The 18478-nt window shown below is 39.8% G+C and overlaps 1 protein-coding gene across 1 annotated transcript; it reads right to left on the bottom strand.

The window, feature by feature from the left end:
- Positions 1-752: 752 nt before the first annotated feature.
- LOC148577522 (uncharacterized) lies at positions 753-1229 on the bottom strand. Its single transcript, XM_088502890.1, has one exon. It carries the CDS (start codon positions 1227-1229, stop codon positions 753-755), a length of 477 nt encoding a protein of 158 aa, XP_088359016.1.
- Positions 1230-18478: the final 17249 nt, after the last annotated feature.

Raw genomic sequence — 18478 nt, 5'->3', positions numbered from 1 at the left:
CTGACATTCGGCCCCAAAATAGCTCACCATCATAAAATTCAAGTAATAGCTATTCATCACAACCGGCCTTTCTGTATCTTCCGGCATAAAGTACACTAATTTTGCAAAACAGTCAAGCAGAACATGGTTCTTAGATAACCAGTCCAACCCCAAGATAAGATAAAGATCGGTCATCGGCAAGCAGATTAAATCATGGACAAATCACGTTGCTTGACCCTAAATGAAACTTGTGGACATCCTAGCCTAGTTACCATGGCTTTATGGGTGGCATTATACACTTTTAGGTCATAACCTAAAACTACAATCTTCAATCCTAACTCACTAGCCTTCTCAAATGCAATGAATGAATGTGATGCTCTAGAATCAAACAAGGAATTTAAAATTTGACCAGTCATTTCACATTTACCTCGGATAAGTGTCTCAGACCCCTCGGCACCCACAGCGGAAGTAGTAAACACTCGACCAGGCTGTTGTGCTCTCCCAGCACCCTGTTTTCGCTTCTCGGGACAATTGGAGGCTTTGTGCCCTGGCTTGCCGCATGAGTAACACAATCCCTATCCAGCCATGCATGGACCACTAGGATGGTAACTCCCACATCTAGCACAAGCTTGCTCATTCAGAGGCTGCTTCCCAAATCTTCTCCCTGGAACATTGTTGTTATTGGGCCTTCTAAAGTTATTCTGACCCTGAGTCCCCTGTGGTACGAAGCCTCCCCACTAAAAGGGTGGCCCTCTAAGAGCAAAACTCTTCCCTCAGCTTGGTGGGAACGGTCCCCTATGGGTTCCTCTTTCTGCAGCTGCCTTCTTCACATATTCTTCGGCAACTCTGCTCTTGTTTATTAACTCGGATAAAGTTTTAATCTCCATAGGCCCTACAGAACTGTAGTTGTCACTTCGGAGCCCTCCTTCATACTTGATGCATTTCCACTCCTCGAAGTATCTCGAAACTCCTTGACACATGAGTGAAAACCTGAACAGCTCCTCAGATACAGACATTGTTCCCTGCTTCAGCTGCAGTAACTCAAGCTCCTTTGTCGTTCGGGCAGAATTCAGAAGGTACTTCTTATAGAATTCCTCCTGGAAGGCATCCCAGGTGATAGGATCATCACCCTGCTGCAGGAGACATCGGGCTCCCTGCCACCAATGTGATGCTTCGCCAGTGAGCAGATAAGTAGCAAACTCGACACATTGCTCTTCCGGCAACAACTGCGCTTGCAGTGCTCGCTCCATAGCCTAAAACCAGGTATCGGCTTCAGTTGGATTGGTGGTTCCCTTGAACTTGGGCGGATTAACCTTTAGGAAGGTTGCCAACGTCATCTGACCTTGAGTCCCGTTTCTACCATTTCCCCCCATTATGATTGTTGTTCATCTGCTGCCCGAGTGCCTCAGCAGTGGCCTGCATAGAAGCAGCCATGTTTTGCAACGCATCCATGAAGTTCACCGAATCTTTCGGGGTGGTTTCTGGCCCTTGAATACCGGTACGTCCTCTCCCACGGCCTTGACCGCATCCACGAGGCGCCATCTTGTTCCTTTACACACCAAACAATCGATATTAAGTTTATCAGTCTCAATATCGGAAGTCTAGTGCTTCAAAGTCCCAAATGCATGCTCATGAACGTTTATGCCAGTTATATCAATAAGATATCCTAATAGCACATAAACATAAAGACAGAGAATGCACAGAAGCATAGTCAGTCCGTCCCTCAGGCTCTACAGGAACGAACTGCCCTGATACCATAATGTAACACCCTACCACACAGAGTCTTATGCTTAAGTCATAAAATAGAGGTGGCAAGGTATTACGACCTCTAGAAATAAAATTTAGTACATATAGTATTGCAAAAATGTTTATAACTAGGATCCTTTGAAGAAAAAGGGGTAAATCAAAACTGTTAAATCAAAAAGCGCAACACTCCGATTGATAACGTGATCGAAATAAACATAGAATAAGCTAACACGATAAAATATACAAGAGTTCCAAAAATCCAGATATCGAGGCTCAGAACTCGGTTTGCGAAGATAACTGGTCTGAGCATATAAGTATACATACATATATAAAGAACTACCCAAAATAAACCCAAAAGCTCTAAGAGGAGTTAATACAACCTATATATGAACAGGGGAAAATATAAGTATCTAAACAAGGATACAGTGATCAAAATAAAATCCAAGAAGCTAAAGATCTCCGCCAAAAGGAAGTCTCCAGCATGCCTCAGCGAGGAGCCTCACATCCTACATCTGAAAACCACAAAATCCGCATGGGTAAGAACCGGAGGTTCTCAGCATGGTAACAGTGCCCAAATATTTAACATGTAATGTCCTGGGAAAGCCGAAGACAATCCTAAAACTTCCAGATTATAATCAAAGTGCATAAACCATACAAAATGTAAATAGGTGACTAACTTAAGGATCTTCGAGCTAACTAAAAATTCCCTTTCCAAATCCTTCAAACCTCCTAACCACCAACAGAAATTGAAAAGCAAACACAAGTATATCAAACAAAGAGATGCACAAGTAGGAAGCAGATACGACAATTAGGCAATTAGCAAGTAATGATGCAGTCAATTGGCAATCCAGATAAATCACATATAATACATATGATGCATGCCTGTCTTAATGGCTGATGAGTCTCATCTGTCGGTTATAAAGCCATCCCGACCAGTCCTGGTAGCTAACCATTGGACTGTCCCTCTGTCGTGCATCCCCAACTCGAGTTATCCACAACATAAACATTATATATATACATATCCAACACCCTCACTGGTGTATATTTACGGGGGCGAGCTCATCCGGAACTAGTGTCCGGCCACGCTTACGACATAGGGTCAGCAGAGTATCGAGTCTCCACCTGGAGCACGTGGTGGCTAGCCACTGCTTTCACCCAGGAAAACTAGTATCTCAGATAGGTAGAGTGCAACAATCACAAACATCAATAATTCAATTCAGCATATATACATTCAATCTCAGCCATACATTAATATTCATCTTAGCCATCCAGCTTAAAATCATAATTCATACTTAGCCATAAATCATCATCACACACAGCCATTCGGCTCATATCGTACTCTGTCATTCGGCCCATATCATACATAGCACTCCACCATCCTCCTCCACAACTTATATCATCATTTTTCATCATAACTCATCATAACATCCCCTTTCTTCATCCACAAGTTACCCCCTTCCCTAGCTTCCTTTCAATCACTAGGCATTTAACATTAAGTTAAGATTTAAAAGATGAAAACGGGGGTTTATAAGCCTGAAACAGCATCTCGAAAGGTCGCAAGCTTGTTGGGAATGTGAAAGACTTGAAAACAAAAGCTTTAGAAAGAAACAGGGTCGCGTGCGTGCGCAGACCCAGAAATATTTTTAAACGTGTGCGTACGCACAAGTCTGTGCGTACGCACAAAAAGCAAAATCTCCAGGGGTGAGTGCGCACACATGGTGTGCTAGCGCCACTAACAGCATGCCATTCCCAACATGTGCGTGTGCACAGGTCTGTGCGTACACACAGCTTGCAAGACTTCCTTGGCCATGTGCGACCACAGAGCGTGCTAGCGCTCCCAGCAGTAGCCCCATTCCCGCGTGTGCGTATGCACAAGGCTATGTGTGCGCACAGGCTCAAAATTCCACGGGGTGTGCGTGTGCACAACAACCAGAAATCACAAATTCTGCAGAAATTGCAGAATTCAGAGTTTTGGCCCAAACTTCCAACGATCATATCTCCTTCCAAAAAATTCAGATTTCCACCAAATTTAAACCATTTTAAAGCTTATTAAATCATCTTTCAATTGCTATAAAAATCATCAAATTCTGAAAACAATAGCTCGAGATATGATCCATTGAAGTTCATTAAAATCCCATTTTTACCGAAACTCATAAACTCCCAAATTTCCAAAACATACATTCCAAATTTATCCAAAAGCCAACCAAACTCAGTCATCCAACATCAAACACTTCTAACCACTCATTTAAATACCAACCCACCAATTCATCCCCATTTTACCAAATCTCACATCAACATCAACATTTCATATCTCAACGTCCAAACAAATATTCAATTTATCCATCACCATATATATATATATATTCACATATCAATATCATACATCAAATCATGTTCATCTACAAAAGCCTCAACTCTATCATCAATCTAACATATTAATCTATATCACATTCAGCATTACATGCTTTACCAACCAATACAACGACTCACAATCATTTCCACCATCATTCATACATATTTAACTCAATCCAAATTATCCAACAACTATATCAACATTCCAAAGCCCTATCCTAGGATCAGTAGCCTATGTTTTCACAACCACATTACATTTTAGATACAGGAAACCGAAACCATACCTTGGCCGATTCCCGTTCCACCCGGAACACTTCAATTTTCACTTCCCCTCAACTTCTAATGTTTTCAAGCCTCCAAAAATCAGATTTCCAAGCACAAAGCTCCTACCCAAGCTTCTCAAAACCACCAATCAAGCTCCAATACACATATATACAATGCCTAAACCACAATATCACACCAAAACACAATAACTCAATACCCAATACCTTAAACTCAACATCTTCACTAGGATTTGAGATCTCTTACCTTACCCAAGGATCAAGGGAGCAAGAACAAGCCTTCCCTTCAAGTTAATGTGATCCTATAACACAAAGGAGCTCACAATTTCAACATTGTTACCCAATAAACTTGAAATCAAAGACTGTGAATTTGAAGATAAAAATATGGCTTACCTAAAGAATAATTGTGCGGGTTTTGTAGAGCTCGATGCCGTAGTTGCGTGGCCACAAACGGTGCGTCAATCGGAGCATTGGATCAAAAGTTATGATCAATGGAAGTTGAAAGAGAATAAGAGCAAGGGTTTCTAATCTTTCCCTCCTTTTCCCTTTGTGTTCAGCATGTGTGTTTGTTTTGGAGAGGGAGAGAGCTGAGCTCTCTCACTAAATGAGAGCTTGGCTGGGCCCTTGGGCCCAACTTGTGTCCGGTTGGCCCGGTTTGGACCGTTCGGTCCAATCTTGAGCCGATTTCTTTAAAATTGGTATCAAAATTCTCATTTTAATTTCCTTTATCATATTAAACCATAAAAAGTTCATTTCTCACTTTCTAGAATATATTTTAATTTATGGGTTAATTAGCCATTAATTAACCGGGTTTTACACCTTGCTATAAACCAACTGGTATGGGGACATCCCAATAGGGGTCTTGAAAGTAGTCTAGTATGCCCAAAGATCATCATCAAGTCTCCTTGCCCAATCCTTCTTTGAGGTACTTACAGTCTTCTCCAAGATCCTCTTGAGTTTTCTGTTGGAGACTTGATGCCAGGGCATTTTGGCCAGTTTCACTGACCTTTTCTTTACTATTTTTAAGGTAGTTTCATGCATTTTCTTAGAAAATAAGCTAGTTTTGGGTAGATATTCACTTACATCTTGATTCAGGCATACATTGTGCACTTTACATGATTTCATGAGAATTTTGCATGAATTATATGACAAATTAGAGGATGTATGTCTCATGATTTGGATTAGAACTTTGATGCACTTTATTGCTTGATTTCAGGACAAAGGAAGCAAGGAAGAACCACGTTAGCAGCCACGTTAGTCTAACTAACGTGACCACTAACGTGGAATGGGAGCTAGCTTACAACGTTAATGAAAAAAGTAATCGCCAATAACACCCTCGAAGCCATCATAACCCACGTTAAGAGTCACGTTAACTAAGTTAACGTGAACTTTAACGTGGAAGAAAGAAAATGGAGCCAACGTTAGTAACACTTACCTTTGTCACTAACGTTGGACCAAGCTCATAAGTGGCCATGTTAAGAGCCACGTTAACTTAGTTAACGTGGACTCTAACGTTAAGAAGCAAAAGAGAAGCCAACGTTAGTGACATTCACCTTTGTCACTAACGTTGGCCAAGCCTCCATAAACCACGTTAACTCTAAGTTAACGTTGAAGCTAACGTGGAGAGAGCAATTGATAGCCAACGTTAGTGACACTTACCTTTGTCACTAACGTTGGGGTGAAACACCAAGAGCCACCATGAGCAACGTTAACTCCCACGTTAACTTAGTTAACGTGGAAGCTAACGTGGATAAAGAGATGATGAGCCAACGTTAGTGACACTCACCTTTGTCACTAACGTTGGAGATGGCTAGCATGACTACGTTAAAAGCCACGTTAACTTAGTTAATGTGGACTCTAACGTGGGAAATAGGGGCACATTGGAACGTTAGTGACAAAGGTAAGTGTCACTAACGTTCTCAAAGAATTGGCACTGCTACGTGTGCGAAGAACCAAGAGGCAACGTTAGTGGTCACGTTAGTGCCACTAACGCTGAAGTCAACGTGATCATATTTGAGTTAGGAACGTTAGTAAAAAAGGTGATTGTCACTAACGTTCTCGAACGCACATTTTCACTTAATGTTGACACCACAAACGTCCTGAGTCAAAGTCCCTGCCTACTTTACCTTTTCTCTCTGCAAGCAAAGCTAAGGCCAATGAAAAGGATAACTGCTTCAAACTCAAGATTCAGAGGCCCATACCCAAGACTTGAAGAGCCAACTAGAAGATGAGAAGAGTAATATATATAGGAGTAGCTTTAAATTAGTTAGGGAGTTGGAAACTTTAGGGAGCCTTTGGCATAGAACTACTCTCTGTATTTTACTTTCTCTACACTTCTAGTTTTACTTTCATCATGTATTCTCCATCTTGGTTTTCATTTTCCAGAGCTATGAACAACTAAACCCCTTTCATTGTGTTAGGGAGCTCTGTTGTAATTTGATGGATCAATATTAGTTTTCATTCTCCTTCTTCTATCTTTTCTCTTGATTTTACTAGAAAGCTTTTGATGAGCGAATAATTTATACGCTTTTTGGCATTTTTTTAGTATATTTTTAGTAAAATCTAGTTACTTTTAGGGATGTTTTCATTAGTTTTTATGTTAAATTCACATTTCTGGACTTTACTATGAGTTTGTGTGTTTTTCTGTGATTTCAGGTATTTTCTGGCTGAAATTGAGGGACTTGAGCAAAAATCAGATTCAGAGGTTGAAGAAGGACTGCTAATGCTGTTGGATTCTGACCTCCCTGCACTCAAAATAAATTTTCTGGAGCTACAGAACTCAAAATGGCGCGCTTCTAATTGCGTTGGAAAGTAGACATCCAGGGCTTTCCAGCAATGTATAATAGTCCATACTTTGGCCAAGTTTAGATGACGCAAAAGGGCGTTGAATGCCAGTTCTACGCTGCTGTCTAGAGTTAAACGCCAGAAACACATCACAAGCCAGAGTTGAACGCCAGAAAAGGATCCAGAAATGCACCCTGGAGAAGAGCTGGCGCTGAACGCCCAAAACAAGCATGGTTCTGGCGTTCAACGCCAGAAATGGGCCACAAATGGGCGTTCAACGCCCAGAACAAGCACCAATCTAGCGCTGAACGCCCAGAGTTGTGTGCAAGGGCATTTTGCATGCCTAATTTGGTGCAAGGTTGTAAATCCTTGAACACCTCAGGATCTGTGGACCCCACAGGATCATCTCAGAATCTGTGGACGCCACAGGATCCCCACCTTACCTCCTCATAATCCTATATCATCCTCTCTCTCCATTCATAGTCATCCCTTCTGTTTTCCATTTACCACTCACATCCATACACCCACCTACCTTCAAAATTCAACATCTCTTTCCCACCCAATCCCACCCATATGGCCGAATACACACATCCCTCCATCTCCTCCATATCTTATTCTTCTTCTTCTATTCTTTCTTCTTTTGCTCGAGGGCGAGCAACATTCTAAGTTTGGTGTGGTAAAAGCATAGCTTTTTGTTTTTCCATAACCATTAATGGCACCTAAGGCCAGAGAAACCTCAAGAAAGAGGAAAGGGAAGACAATTGCTTCCACCTCTGAGCCATGGGAGATGGAAAGATTCATCTCACAAGCCCATCACTAAGAAAAAGATGGAGCAAACAAGAGAGCACATTCATGGATCTCAACAGGCACATGAAGAAGCTCATCATCAAGAAATCCCTGAGATACCTCAAGGGATGCACTTTCCTCCACAAAATTTTTGGGAGCAAATCAATGCCTCCCTAAGAGAATTAAGTTCCAACATGGGACAATTAAGGGTGGAACATCAAGAGCACTCTATCATCCTTCATGAAATAAGAGAAGATCAAAAAGCAATGAGGAAGGAGCAACAAAGACTAGGAAGAGACATAGAAGAGCTCAAGGACATCATTGGTTCCTCAAGAAGGAAACGCCACCATCACTAAGGTGGACTCATTCCTTGTTCTTATTTTCTGTTTTTCATTTTCTTAATGTTAAGTGCTTATCCATGTTTGTGTCTTCATTACATGATCATTAGTATTTAGTAACTATGTCCTAAAGTTATGAATGTCCTATGAATCCATCACCTCTCTTAAATGAAAAATGTTTTAATTCAAAAGAACAAGAAGTACATGAGTTTCGAATTTATCCTTGAACTTAGTTTAATTATATTGATGTGGTGACAATACTTTTTGTTTTCTGAATGAATGCTTGAACAGCGCATATGTCTTTTGAAGTTGTTGTTTAAGAATGTTAAATATGTTGGCTCTTGAAAGAATGATGACAAGGAGACATGTTATTTGATAATCTGAAAAATCATAAAAATGATTCTTGAAGCAAGAAAAAGCAGCAAAGAACAAAGCTTGCAGAAAAAAATAGCGAAAAATAAAAAAAAATAAAAAATAGAGTGAGCGGTTAAAGTCAAGGTCCAAAGCAAAAAAAGAGTGTGCTTAAGAACCCTGGACACCTCTAATTGGGGACTTTAGCAAAGCTGAGTCACAATCTGAAAAGGTTCACCCAATTATGTGTCTGTGGCATTTATGTATCGGGTGGTAATACTGGAAAACAAAGTGCTTAGGGCCACGGCCAAGACTCATAAAATAGCTGTGTTCAAGAATCATCATACTGAACTAGGAGAATCAATAATACTATCTGAACTCTGAGTTCCTATAGATGCCAATCATTCTGAACTTCAATGGATAAAGTGAGATGCCAAAACTATTCAAGAGGCAAAAAGCTACAAGTTCCGCTCATCTGATTGGAGCTATGTTTCATTGGTAGTTTGGAATTTATAGTATATTCTCTTCTTTTTATCCTATTTGATTTTCATTTGCTTGGGGACAAGCAACAATTTAAGTTTGGTGTTGTGATGAGCGAATAATTTATACGCTTTTTGGCATTGTTTTTAGTATGTTTTTAGTAGAATCTAGTTACTTTTAGGGATGTTTTCATTAGTTTTTATGTTAAATTCATATTTCTGGACTTTACTATGAGTTTTTGTGTTTTTCTGTGATTTCAGGTATTTTCTGGCTAAAATTGAGGGACTTGAGCAAAAATCAGATTCAGAGGTTCACTCAAGCTCAGCCCAAGCACACACCAAGTGGGCCCCGGAAGTGGATTTATACATCAATTACTTACTTCTGTAAACCCTAGTAGCTAGTTTATTATAAATAGGACTTTTTACTCTTGTATTAGACATCTTTTGATCATTTTTAGATCTCTAGACCTCCATGGAAGGCTGGCCACTCGGCCATGCTTACCCTCTATTCACTTATGTATTTTCATACGGTAGAGTTTCTGCACTCCATAGATTAAGGTGTGGAGCTCTGCTGTTCCTCAAAGATTAATGCAAAGTACTACTGTTTTTCTATTCAATTCAACTTATTCCGCTTCTAAGATATCCATTCGCGCTTCTATATGAATGTGATGATCGTGACAGTCATCATCATTCCCCATGAACACGTGCCTGACAACCACTTCCGTTCTACCCTGGATTGAATGAGTATCTCTTGGATTCCTTAATCAGAATCCTCGTGGTATAAGTTAGAACCCATGGATGGCCATTCCTGAGATCCGGAAAGTCTAAACCTTGTCTGTGGTATTCCGAGTAGGATCTGGGAAGGGATGGCTGTAACGAACTTCAAACTCGCGAGTGCTGGGCGTAGTGACAGACGCAAAAGGATAGTAAATCCTATTCCAGTATGATCGAGAACCTCAGATGATTAGCCGTGCCGTGATAGAGCATTTGGACCTTTTTCACAAGAGGATGGGATGTAGCCATTGACAACAATTTATTAAGACGTGCCAGTGCACTTGCTGGTTAGTTGTATCGAAGTTGTGAATGAAAAACAATTTATTAAGACGTGCGTACAGAGTTTTTGACGCTGTTGCCTGAGATCACAATTTTGTGCACCAGCTTTCGATCTTCATCCAATTGGGTAGTTATCTTGGAAAAGAAGCTATTCATACTTGGATCTCTTCTGAACCTTGAAAGAGGAATGAAGAAATCATGCTAGAAATGCTTTCTCATGCTAGACCAAATTGGGTTTGGATGGATATGTGACTATAATTCTACCAACACTTGATTTGGGAAATGCATGTGGTATAATCAGTGACCATACTTCATCTCTTCTCATGAGCAATTGACCAAGGAATTGGCTATTGATCAAGATTTGAGAGATTGAATTACCAAGAAATTGGAATTTGATCACTTAAGATTGCCAAGGAGATCAATGAATGCATTGATTGAGGAAGAGATGAAAATGAACTTGATCCGGAGAATGCAACATCTCCTGAGCCCAATGAGCTCCCCATTTCTGATCTTACCCATTCTCTTTAATTTCTGCCATTTACTTTTATGAGCAATTGCCCTATTCCCGTTTAAGATTCTGCAATTTACTTTCCGCCATTTACATTCAGCTTTTTATTTCTAACATTTACTGTTTCTGCTATTTACTTTCTCGCCATTTAATTTTCTGCAAATCTCAAATCAAATTCTGGTTCGCTCAACTAGAACATTCCTCTAATTAAAGTTGCTTGATCAATCAATCTCTGTGGGATTCGACCTCACTCTATTGTGAGTTTTTACTTGACGACAAATTCGGTACACTTGCCGAAGAAAATTTGTTGAGAGACAAGTTTTGTGCGTATCAAGACTTCAGCCTGTCTACTTGTCTGAGAATGACATTGGGTTGCTACTTCATGACAGACTGCATATCTCGGCAAGAGTCAGTCCAACTAGTTTTTGTAGAAGTGGCTTTTCCCATCATTGATTAGTGTCCTTGGGACACCAAACCAGTTAAAAATATATCTCTACAAAAAGCTCAGCACGATTCTGGCATCATTGGTGGGTAAGGCCACTGCTTCCACCCACTTGGACACATAATCCACAACCACTAGTATGTAGGTGTTTGAATATGAGGGAGGGAAAGGTCCCATGAAATCAATATTCCACACATAAAATAGTCTAATCACCATAATTTCTTGTTATGGCATCTCACGGTTATAGGGAAGGTTTCCTAATCTCTGGCACTTGTCACAGGTTCTTACAAATTTTCGTGAGTCTCAGAAGAGAGTCGGCCAATAAAAACCGCTCTAAAGGACCTTGGTGACTGTCCTTTCACCACTAACGTAATCTTGATAAATCGCAATTTTGTGGTTTATCCTATGCTTAATTTAGGGGATTTTATCACCTTTTCCCACATTTATTTAATGAAATAGCATGGTTTTGTAATTCTCCCTTGAATTGTGCTTAAGTGTAAAAAGATGCTTTTTAGGCCCTTAAATTGGTGATTTTAACTCACTTTAATTCCATTCGATGCCTTGATGTGTTTGTTGAGTGATTTCAGGTTCATAAGGCAAGTATTGGATGGAAGAAATGAGGAAAAAAGCATACAAAGTGGAGAATGCATGAGAAAACAAGAATTGGAAATGCATCGATGGGCGCGCACGCGTACAAGTCGCGCACGCGCAGAAGTGACTTCACATAGAGATGCGCACGCGTACATGCCACGTACGCGCGGATGAAGAAACAGCCAATCGACACGCACGCGCACATGGCGCGTACGCGCCGATACTAGCACGTGACTCACTTAAAGGCAAAACGCTGGGGGGCGATTTCTGAGCTGCCCAGGCCCAAATCCAACGTGTTTCTGAGTGTATTTCATGCAGAATTGAAGTCCAAGCAAAGGGGGAGCAATAAGTTAGTCAATATGAGCATTTAGTTAGTTTTCTAGAGAGAGAAGCTCCCTCTTCTCTCTAGAATTAGGTTAGGTTTAGGATAAATTTTCTTGGATCTTGAATTAATTACTCGATTTTATCTTGGTTCCTTCTTAATTTCTTGTTCCTAATACTCTATTCATCTTAGTTCTCTTGTCAATTTTACTTTTATGTCTCTTTTATGTTTATGAATGCTCATGTTGGAATTTGTTTACATTGAAAGAAATTTAATGTTTGATGTCCTTTTCATTGATGATTTGAGTTGTTGGTTTACTTTCCTTGCAATTGGTAATTGGTAGATTTATTATTCTTGCATTCTTACTATGCTTTCATTTCATGCCTTCCATGTGTTTGACAAAATACTTGGTTGGGCTTTAGAGTAGATTTTGAGCATTCTTGGCTTGGAAAGAGTAATTGGGCAATCTTGAGTCATTAATATCCAATCTAGATTGGTGATCTAGAGTTGTTAGTTAATATCATTTTCAATGACTCTAATCTCTTACTAATTCAATTAGTGAGTTGATTAGGATTTTTGAATTGAGATTAACTAGTCTTGTTTGACTTTCTCCAATGGAAGATAACTTATACCTTCTTCCAATATTGGGGATGACGAAATAAGATAAATTCTTATCAAGAATTGTTATGATTAATGATTAGGATCGAAAGCCTATGATCTCAACCCTTGCCATGAATGTTTCTCTTTATTAATTGCTTCCTTTTATTACTCTCTTTACTCTTCTTGTCATTTATATTATTACCCCTTTTATTAACCAAACCTCTTTGCCCCTTCATAGCCAATAATTGACCACTTCATTGCAATTTCTAGGGAGACGACCTGGAGTCTAAATACTTCGGTTAATTCTTATTGAGGTTTGTACTTGTGACAAAACCAAAATTTTTTATGTGAGAATTGTTTGTTGGTTTGGAGCTATGCTTACAACGAAGTAATTCTTTTCTATAAGAAGAAAATCTAGACCATCGAGCAAATATCATTATCAAAAATGGCGCCGTTGCCGGGGAATTGCAATGGTGCTATATTGTTGGCTATTATATATATTGTGAATAGCTTGAATTTTGGTTTGATTGTTAGTTTTTGCTAGTATAGAATTTTGCTCTCTTTGTTTCTTATTAGTCTTTGTTTTTATTTTCTCTTTCCCTATGAATTCTCATCCTTTTGGCTATGATTGTGGTTCAAACTATGTTGTAGGAAATGGAAGTTTCAGTGAGGATATGCATCAAGGATTTGGAAATCAAGGATGGGAGAAGCCCCAAGCTTGTGAACAACCTTCTTGGCAACAACCTCCTCCGAACTCTTATGGCTACAATTCAATTCTTGATGCATGCCAATCTAATGTATGTGATGACCTTCATTGTGGTTGTCAACCACAATCCTCATATGTATATGAACCCCCTCCTTAACATAGCCCTCCACCATACTCACAAGCCTCATGCCATCATTCACCTCCAAATGATTTCAACCCACACCCACCATACCAACCCCATATGAACCATATCTAGAGCCACCACCATTCTAACACCAATACTTCCAAGAACCACAAATTCTACACAAACCACCTCAAGAGTTTAACCAATATGAACCACCTTCTAATTACAACAACCTTCCCTCAAATAATGAACCTTCTCTTCCACCATCACCTCCCGATGAAACCTTCATGTTAGAACTGAGAGACCTTGAATCTCGTATTTTAAGGCGACAAGAGGGGGATGAAAAGAAGTTTGTAGAGTTAAGAGCAAAGACGGCTGTCATGGTAGAAGCCATTGGCAACATAGTCTCATCCCGCCTAAGCCTATGTGATCAAGGCACTCCCATTGTTGAATGTGGAGAAGCACCCAAAGAGCTTAGTAAGGGAGTAGAATTAGAGCTTCAAGGTGGAGAAGAAGAGTTGAAGAAAGAAGTGCAACAAGAGGAGAAGGTAGAGATGATTGAACCAAAGAAAGCAGTAGTTGGAACCTTAGAATATGTTGAGTGCACAGAGGAATCACAAATTGAAGAGCCTTCTTCCATGGAGTTTAAAGTTAATGTTGAGGAGGAGAGTGCACAACCTCCAAGACACAATGTGATTAAAGAATTGGAAGAAGTGTTCCAATCAATAGGCCCTCCTATTTATGATGATTCTGCATCAACATATGATCCTTTTGAGTTTGAGGAATCCTTCCCCATCATACTTGGAATTGATGATAAGGTAGATTTTACTCAACCTCCTATTTATGATTTGAGTGATGGGGAAGAGCTAGAGGACATTGGTGAAAAAGAACTTGAACTTGAGGAAGCTTGGCAAGAGGTAAAGCTTGAAGAACCTTGCCAAGTGGTGGAAGCCTCTAGGAGAGGATGGACAGGAGTAGAGCGTGCCTTGTCAAGATCATTGAGAACTCCTCCACCTAGGTTGTCATCTAATCCTTCATTTGAGTGGGTAAAACTTCTAACTCTTAGCTTTATTATCCCACTTGAATTTGGTTTGCTTGAGACGGATGGCCAACTTAGGGCGCTTTGCGAAATTAAGCATAAAAAGAGGATGTTTAGTGGTTGGCATTGTAAGTCTAGGCTCATTATGGTAGAAGCTTCAAGGAGCAAAGGTTGGACTAGTGCTCAATTGGATGGGTCTAGGAAGATATTTTGGTGCTTCCATGAGAATTCATCTCTCTCGCACAAGGAAGATCAACTTTGGGAGCCTATGGTTTATGAAGAACTCCATCAAAGCTTGGAGTTATTAACTTTGAATGAGAAAACACAATGGAAGTCAAAGCATTGGTGGATGTTCAAGGATAGATTCAAGCACAAGCCACCTTGATGAAGAGCTCCCCACAAGTCCAACTTAAGGACAATAAACAAAAGTGCTAGGTGGGAGACACCCCACCATGGTAACATCTTTTCATTTTTTTCTCTTTTGTACATATTAGTAAAATAAGTTTAATTTCATGTTTTGTTTGATTTGTTGAGTTTAATTGGGAGTCTAGTAGGTCAAATAAGGTTTTCTGATGTTTCGGTAGTTGTTTGGAGGTTGGGAACGCTTGGTTTGGTGCAAAAACATAGAAAAATTTTGAAAAACAGAGCACCATCCACGCACATGCATGCTTCACACGTACGGGTGAATCAAGAAATTTTGACCATCCACGCGCACGCGTCATGTACGCGTACACGTGGATTAAATTTTTCCACTTCCCAGCCATTTTCCCGCGAGTTGTGCTAGCACTGTGCGCGTTTTGTGACTCTCACACAAGGCTATGCATACACGTACGCGACGCTCTCGAAATAACCCATCGACGTGCACGTGTGCTTCACGCGTACGCGTCGCTCCCATTTCGCCATTCCACGTGCACGCGTCAATGACGCGCACGCGTGGCCTGCCCTGTTTCAACCATCTTCTTTTCTTCTCTTCTTTCCATTTCTTTCCTTCTTCTCTCTTCTCTTCTTTTCTTTCCACCCTTCAAACATCATCCAACACTACCAAATATCATGTAACACCATTTCTTTTAGTTAGTTAGTTAATTTAATTTTTGTTTTCCGTTATAAGTGTTGGATTACTAATCTTGTTTACTATTTACTACTTCTTATTACTGATAGGATGTTAGTTTAACATCATTGTTGTTAATTGTCATTGTTGGATTTCTTTTTTGAGGTTGTATTTGGATACTTGGTTCGGAACTTTTTATGCTTAATGCTTGTGAATACCAATTACTTGTTACATTGCCTTCATGCATCTTAACTCTTTGAATTGCATGTTTTGTTCACCATGCATTCATCATCTATTGTTAGGCAATTGTACATTATCAATGCATTTTTTTAGAATGCTTGTTCTAATTGATCATCACCTATTTTATGCATTGAGTTTGTGGAATTGTGAAATTGGATCGAAAGCTTACCTAGCGACATATTTTTGAGCTTTCTAAGCTTTGTGGACCATGCTTGCTATGTGATTGATTTTTGACTTCTATATCCTTTTTCCTAAGTTCTATAGCATCCATGTGTTCCACCTCTATGTCACTTAGGTGTTGCAACAACTTCAATAAGTGTCATTGTTTGATGTGTGTGCTCTTTAAACCATTTTGTTCACCAAATTTACTTACACACCAATCAATGTTCATGCACTATCTAATTTCACAATTGCTTGATTTTTTCTTAAATGCTTTTATGCTTTTTCACTACTTGTTGGGTTGTTTTAGTCTACAAGTCTTTTAAAGTATCTCAAGTACACTAGAATGAGTGAAGTGCATGTTTTCTTTTGTATAATTGTGACATGATTTTTAAATACTAGGGTGAGTTCTAAACCACATACAAGTTAGAACCCATACAACTATTTTTCATCAATGTCACACCAATTCACTCACTTAATTATAGTAATTTACCTCATTCCAACAATTCACGCTTCCTTGCTTTTGTATTTTCTCATCTTACGGTGTTTATATTATTTTTCATGATCGATGCACCATAAGCAAAAATGGAAGCGGAAGGAAGAACACGTCGCACCGGTTGACCTACCAGATGAAGGTGGCAACTCGGAGAGTCGCCGTACCCCCTTGTTCATCTTTGGATGCACCGAGGACGGTGCAAACTTTTAAGTGTGGGGAGGTCGTCCAACCGCTCGGCATTTTTGGGTGACAAGTTTCTAATCCTAACACTTTTGCATTTCATTTTTAGGTCTTTTAGGATTTTTGGTTGCATTGCATATGTATATATTAAGCTTAGTCAAAATCATGATATTTCCCAAGGAGTTTATCTATAGGGCACCCAATTGATTGAAAAAAAAAATTTTTTTAGAACTTGCTTGAATTATTGGTGCACGAATTGTAAATCACACTTTTTACAACTCGTACCACTAACCAGCAAGTGCACTGGGTCGTCCAAGTAATACCTTACGTGAGTAAGGGTCGATCCCACGGAGATTGTTGGTTTGAAGCAATCTATGGTTACCTTGTAACTCTTAGTCAGGAAAACAATAAAATAATTCACTTATCAAATTTGATTGCAAGGAATAAAAGGGCAGAACACAAATTATACTTGTATGCAATGATGGAGAATATGTTGGAGTTTTGGAGATGCTTTGTCTTCTGAAATTTTGCTTTCCTCTGTTTTCTGATTCATGCACGCACGTCCTCCTATGGCAAGCTGTGTGTTAGTGGATCACCGTTGTCAATGGCTACCATCCATCCTTCCAGTGAAAAGGGTCCAAATGCGCTGTCACTGCACGGCTAATCATCTGCAGGTTCTCAATCGTACCGGAATAGGATTTACTATCCTTTTGCGTCTGTCACTACGCCCAGCACTCTCGAGTTTGAAGCTCGTCACAGTCATTCAATCCCTGAATCCTACTCGGAATACCACAGACAAGGTTTAGACTTTCCGGATTCTCTTGAATGCTGCCATCAATCTAGCTTATACCACGAGGATTCTGATTAAGAGATCCAAGAGATATTCATTCATTCTACAGTGGAACAGAAGTGGTTATCAGGCACACGTTCGTGGGGGAATGATGATGATTGTCACGTTCATCACATTCATATTGAAGTGCGAATGGATATCTTAGATAGGAACACGCATGTTTGAATGGAAAACAGAAATACTTGCATTAATTCATCGAGACACAGCAGAGCTCCTCACCCCCACAATGGAGTTTAGAGACTCATGCCATCAAAAGGTACAAAGTTCAGATCTAAAATGTCATGAGAGATCCAAAATAAGTCTCTAAAAGTTGTTTAAATACTAGACTAGTAAACTAGGTTTACAGAAAATGAGTAAACTAAGATGGATAGTGCAGAAATCCACTTCTGGGGCCCACTTGGTGTGTGCTGGGGCTGAGACTTAAGCTAATCACGTGCATAGGGCTGTTTTGGGCGTTCAACGCCAGCTTTGGATCCTTTTCTGGCGTTGAACTCCAACTTGCAACTTGTTTCTGGCGCTGGACGCCAGACTGCAACATGGAACTGGCGTTGAACGCCAGTTTACGTCGTCTATCTTTGAGCAAAGTATGGACTATTATATATTTCTGGAAAGCCCTGGATGTCTACTTTCCAACGCAATTGAAAGCGCGCCATTTGGACTTCTGTAGCTCCAGAAATTCCATTCCGAGTGCAGAGAGGTCAGAATCCAACAGCACCAGCTGTCCTTTTTCAGCCTGAATCAGATTTTTGCTTAGCTCCCTCAATTTCAGCCAGAAAATACCTGAAATTACAGAAAAACACACAAACTCATAGTAAAGTCCAAAAATATGAATTTTGCCTAGAAGCTAATAAAAATAAACTAAAAACTAACTAAAACATGCTAAAAACTATATGAAATTAACCCCAAAAAGCGTATAAAATATCCGCTCATCACAACACCAAACTTAAACTGTTGCTTGTCCCCAAGCAACTAGATAAATAAAATAGAATATTAATAAGTCAAGAAGCAATAATGTCTCAGAGTT

Source organism: Arachis ipaensis, chromosome B1 (assembly GCF_059453495.1).
Source record: "Arachis ipaensis isolate K30076 ecotype BB chromosome B1, ASM5945349v1, whole genome shotgun sequence".
In the NCBI taxonomy this organism is placed as follows: Eukaryota; Viridiplantae; Streptophyta; class Magnoliopsida; order Fabales; family Fabaceae; genus Arachis; species Arachis ipaensis.
This window is presented reverse-complemented; position numbering and strand designations above follow the sequence as displayed.

Coding starts and splice junctions, on each gene's coding strand:
- LOC148577522 (XM_088502890.1), bottom strand. CDS start 1,229: ATGGAGCGAGCACTGCAAGCGCAGTTGTTGCCGGAAGAGCAATGTGTC.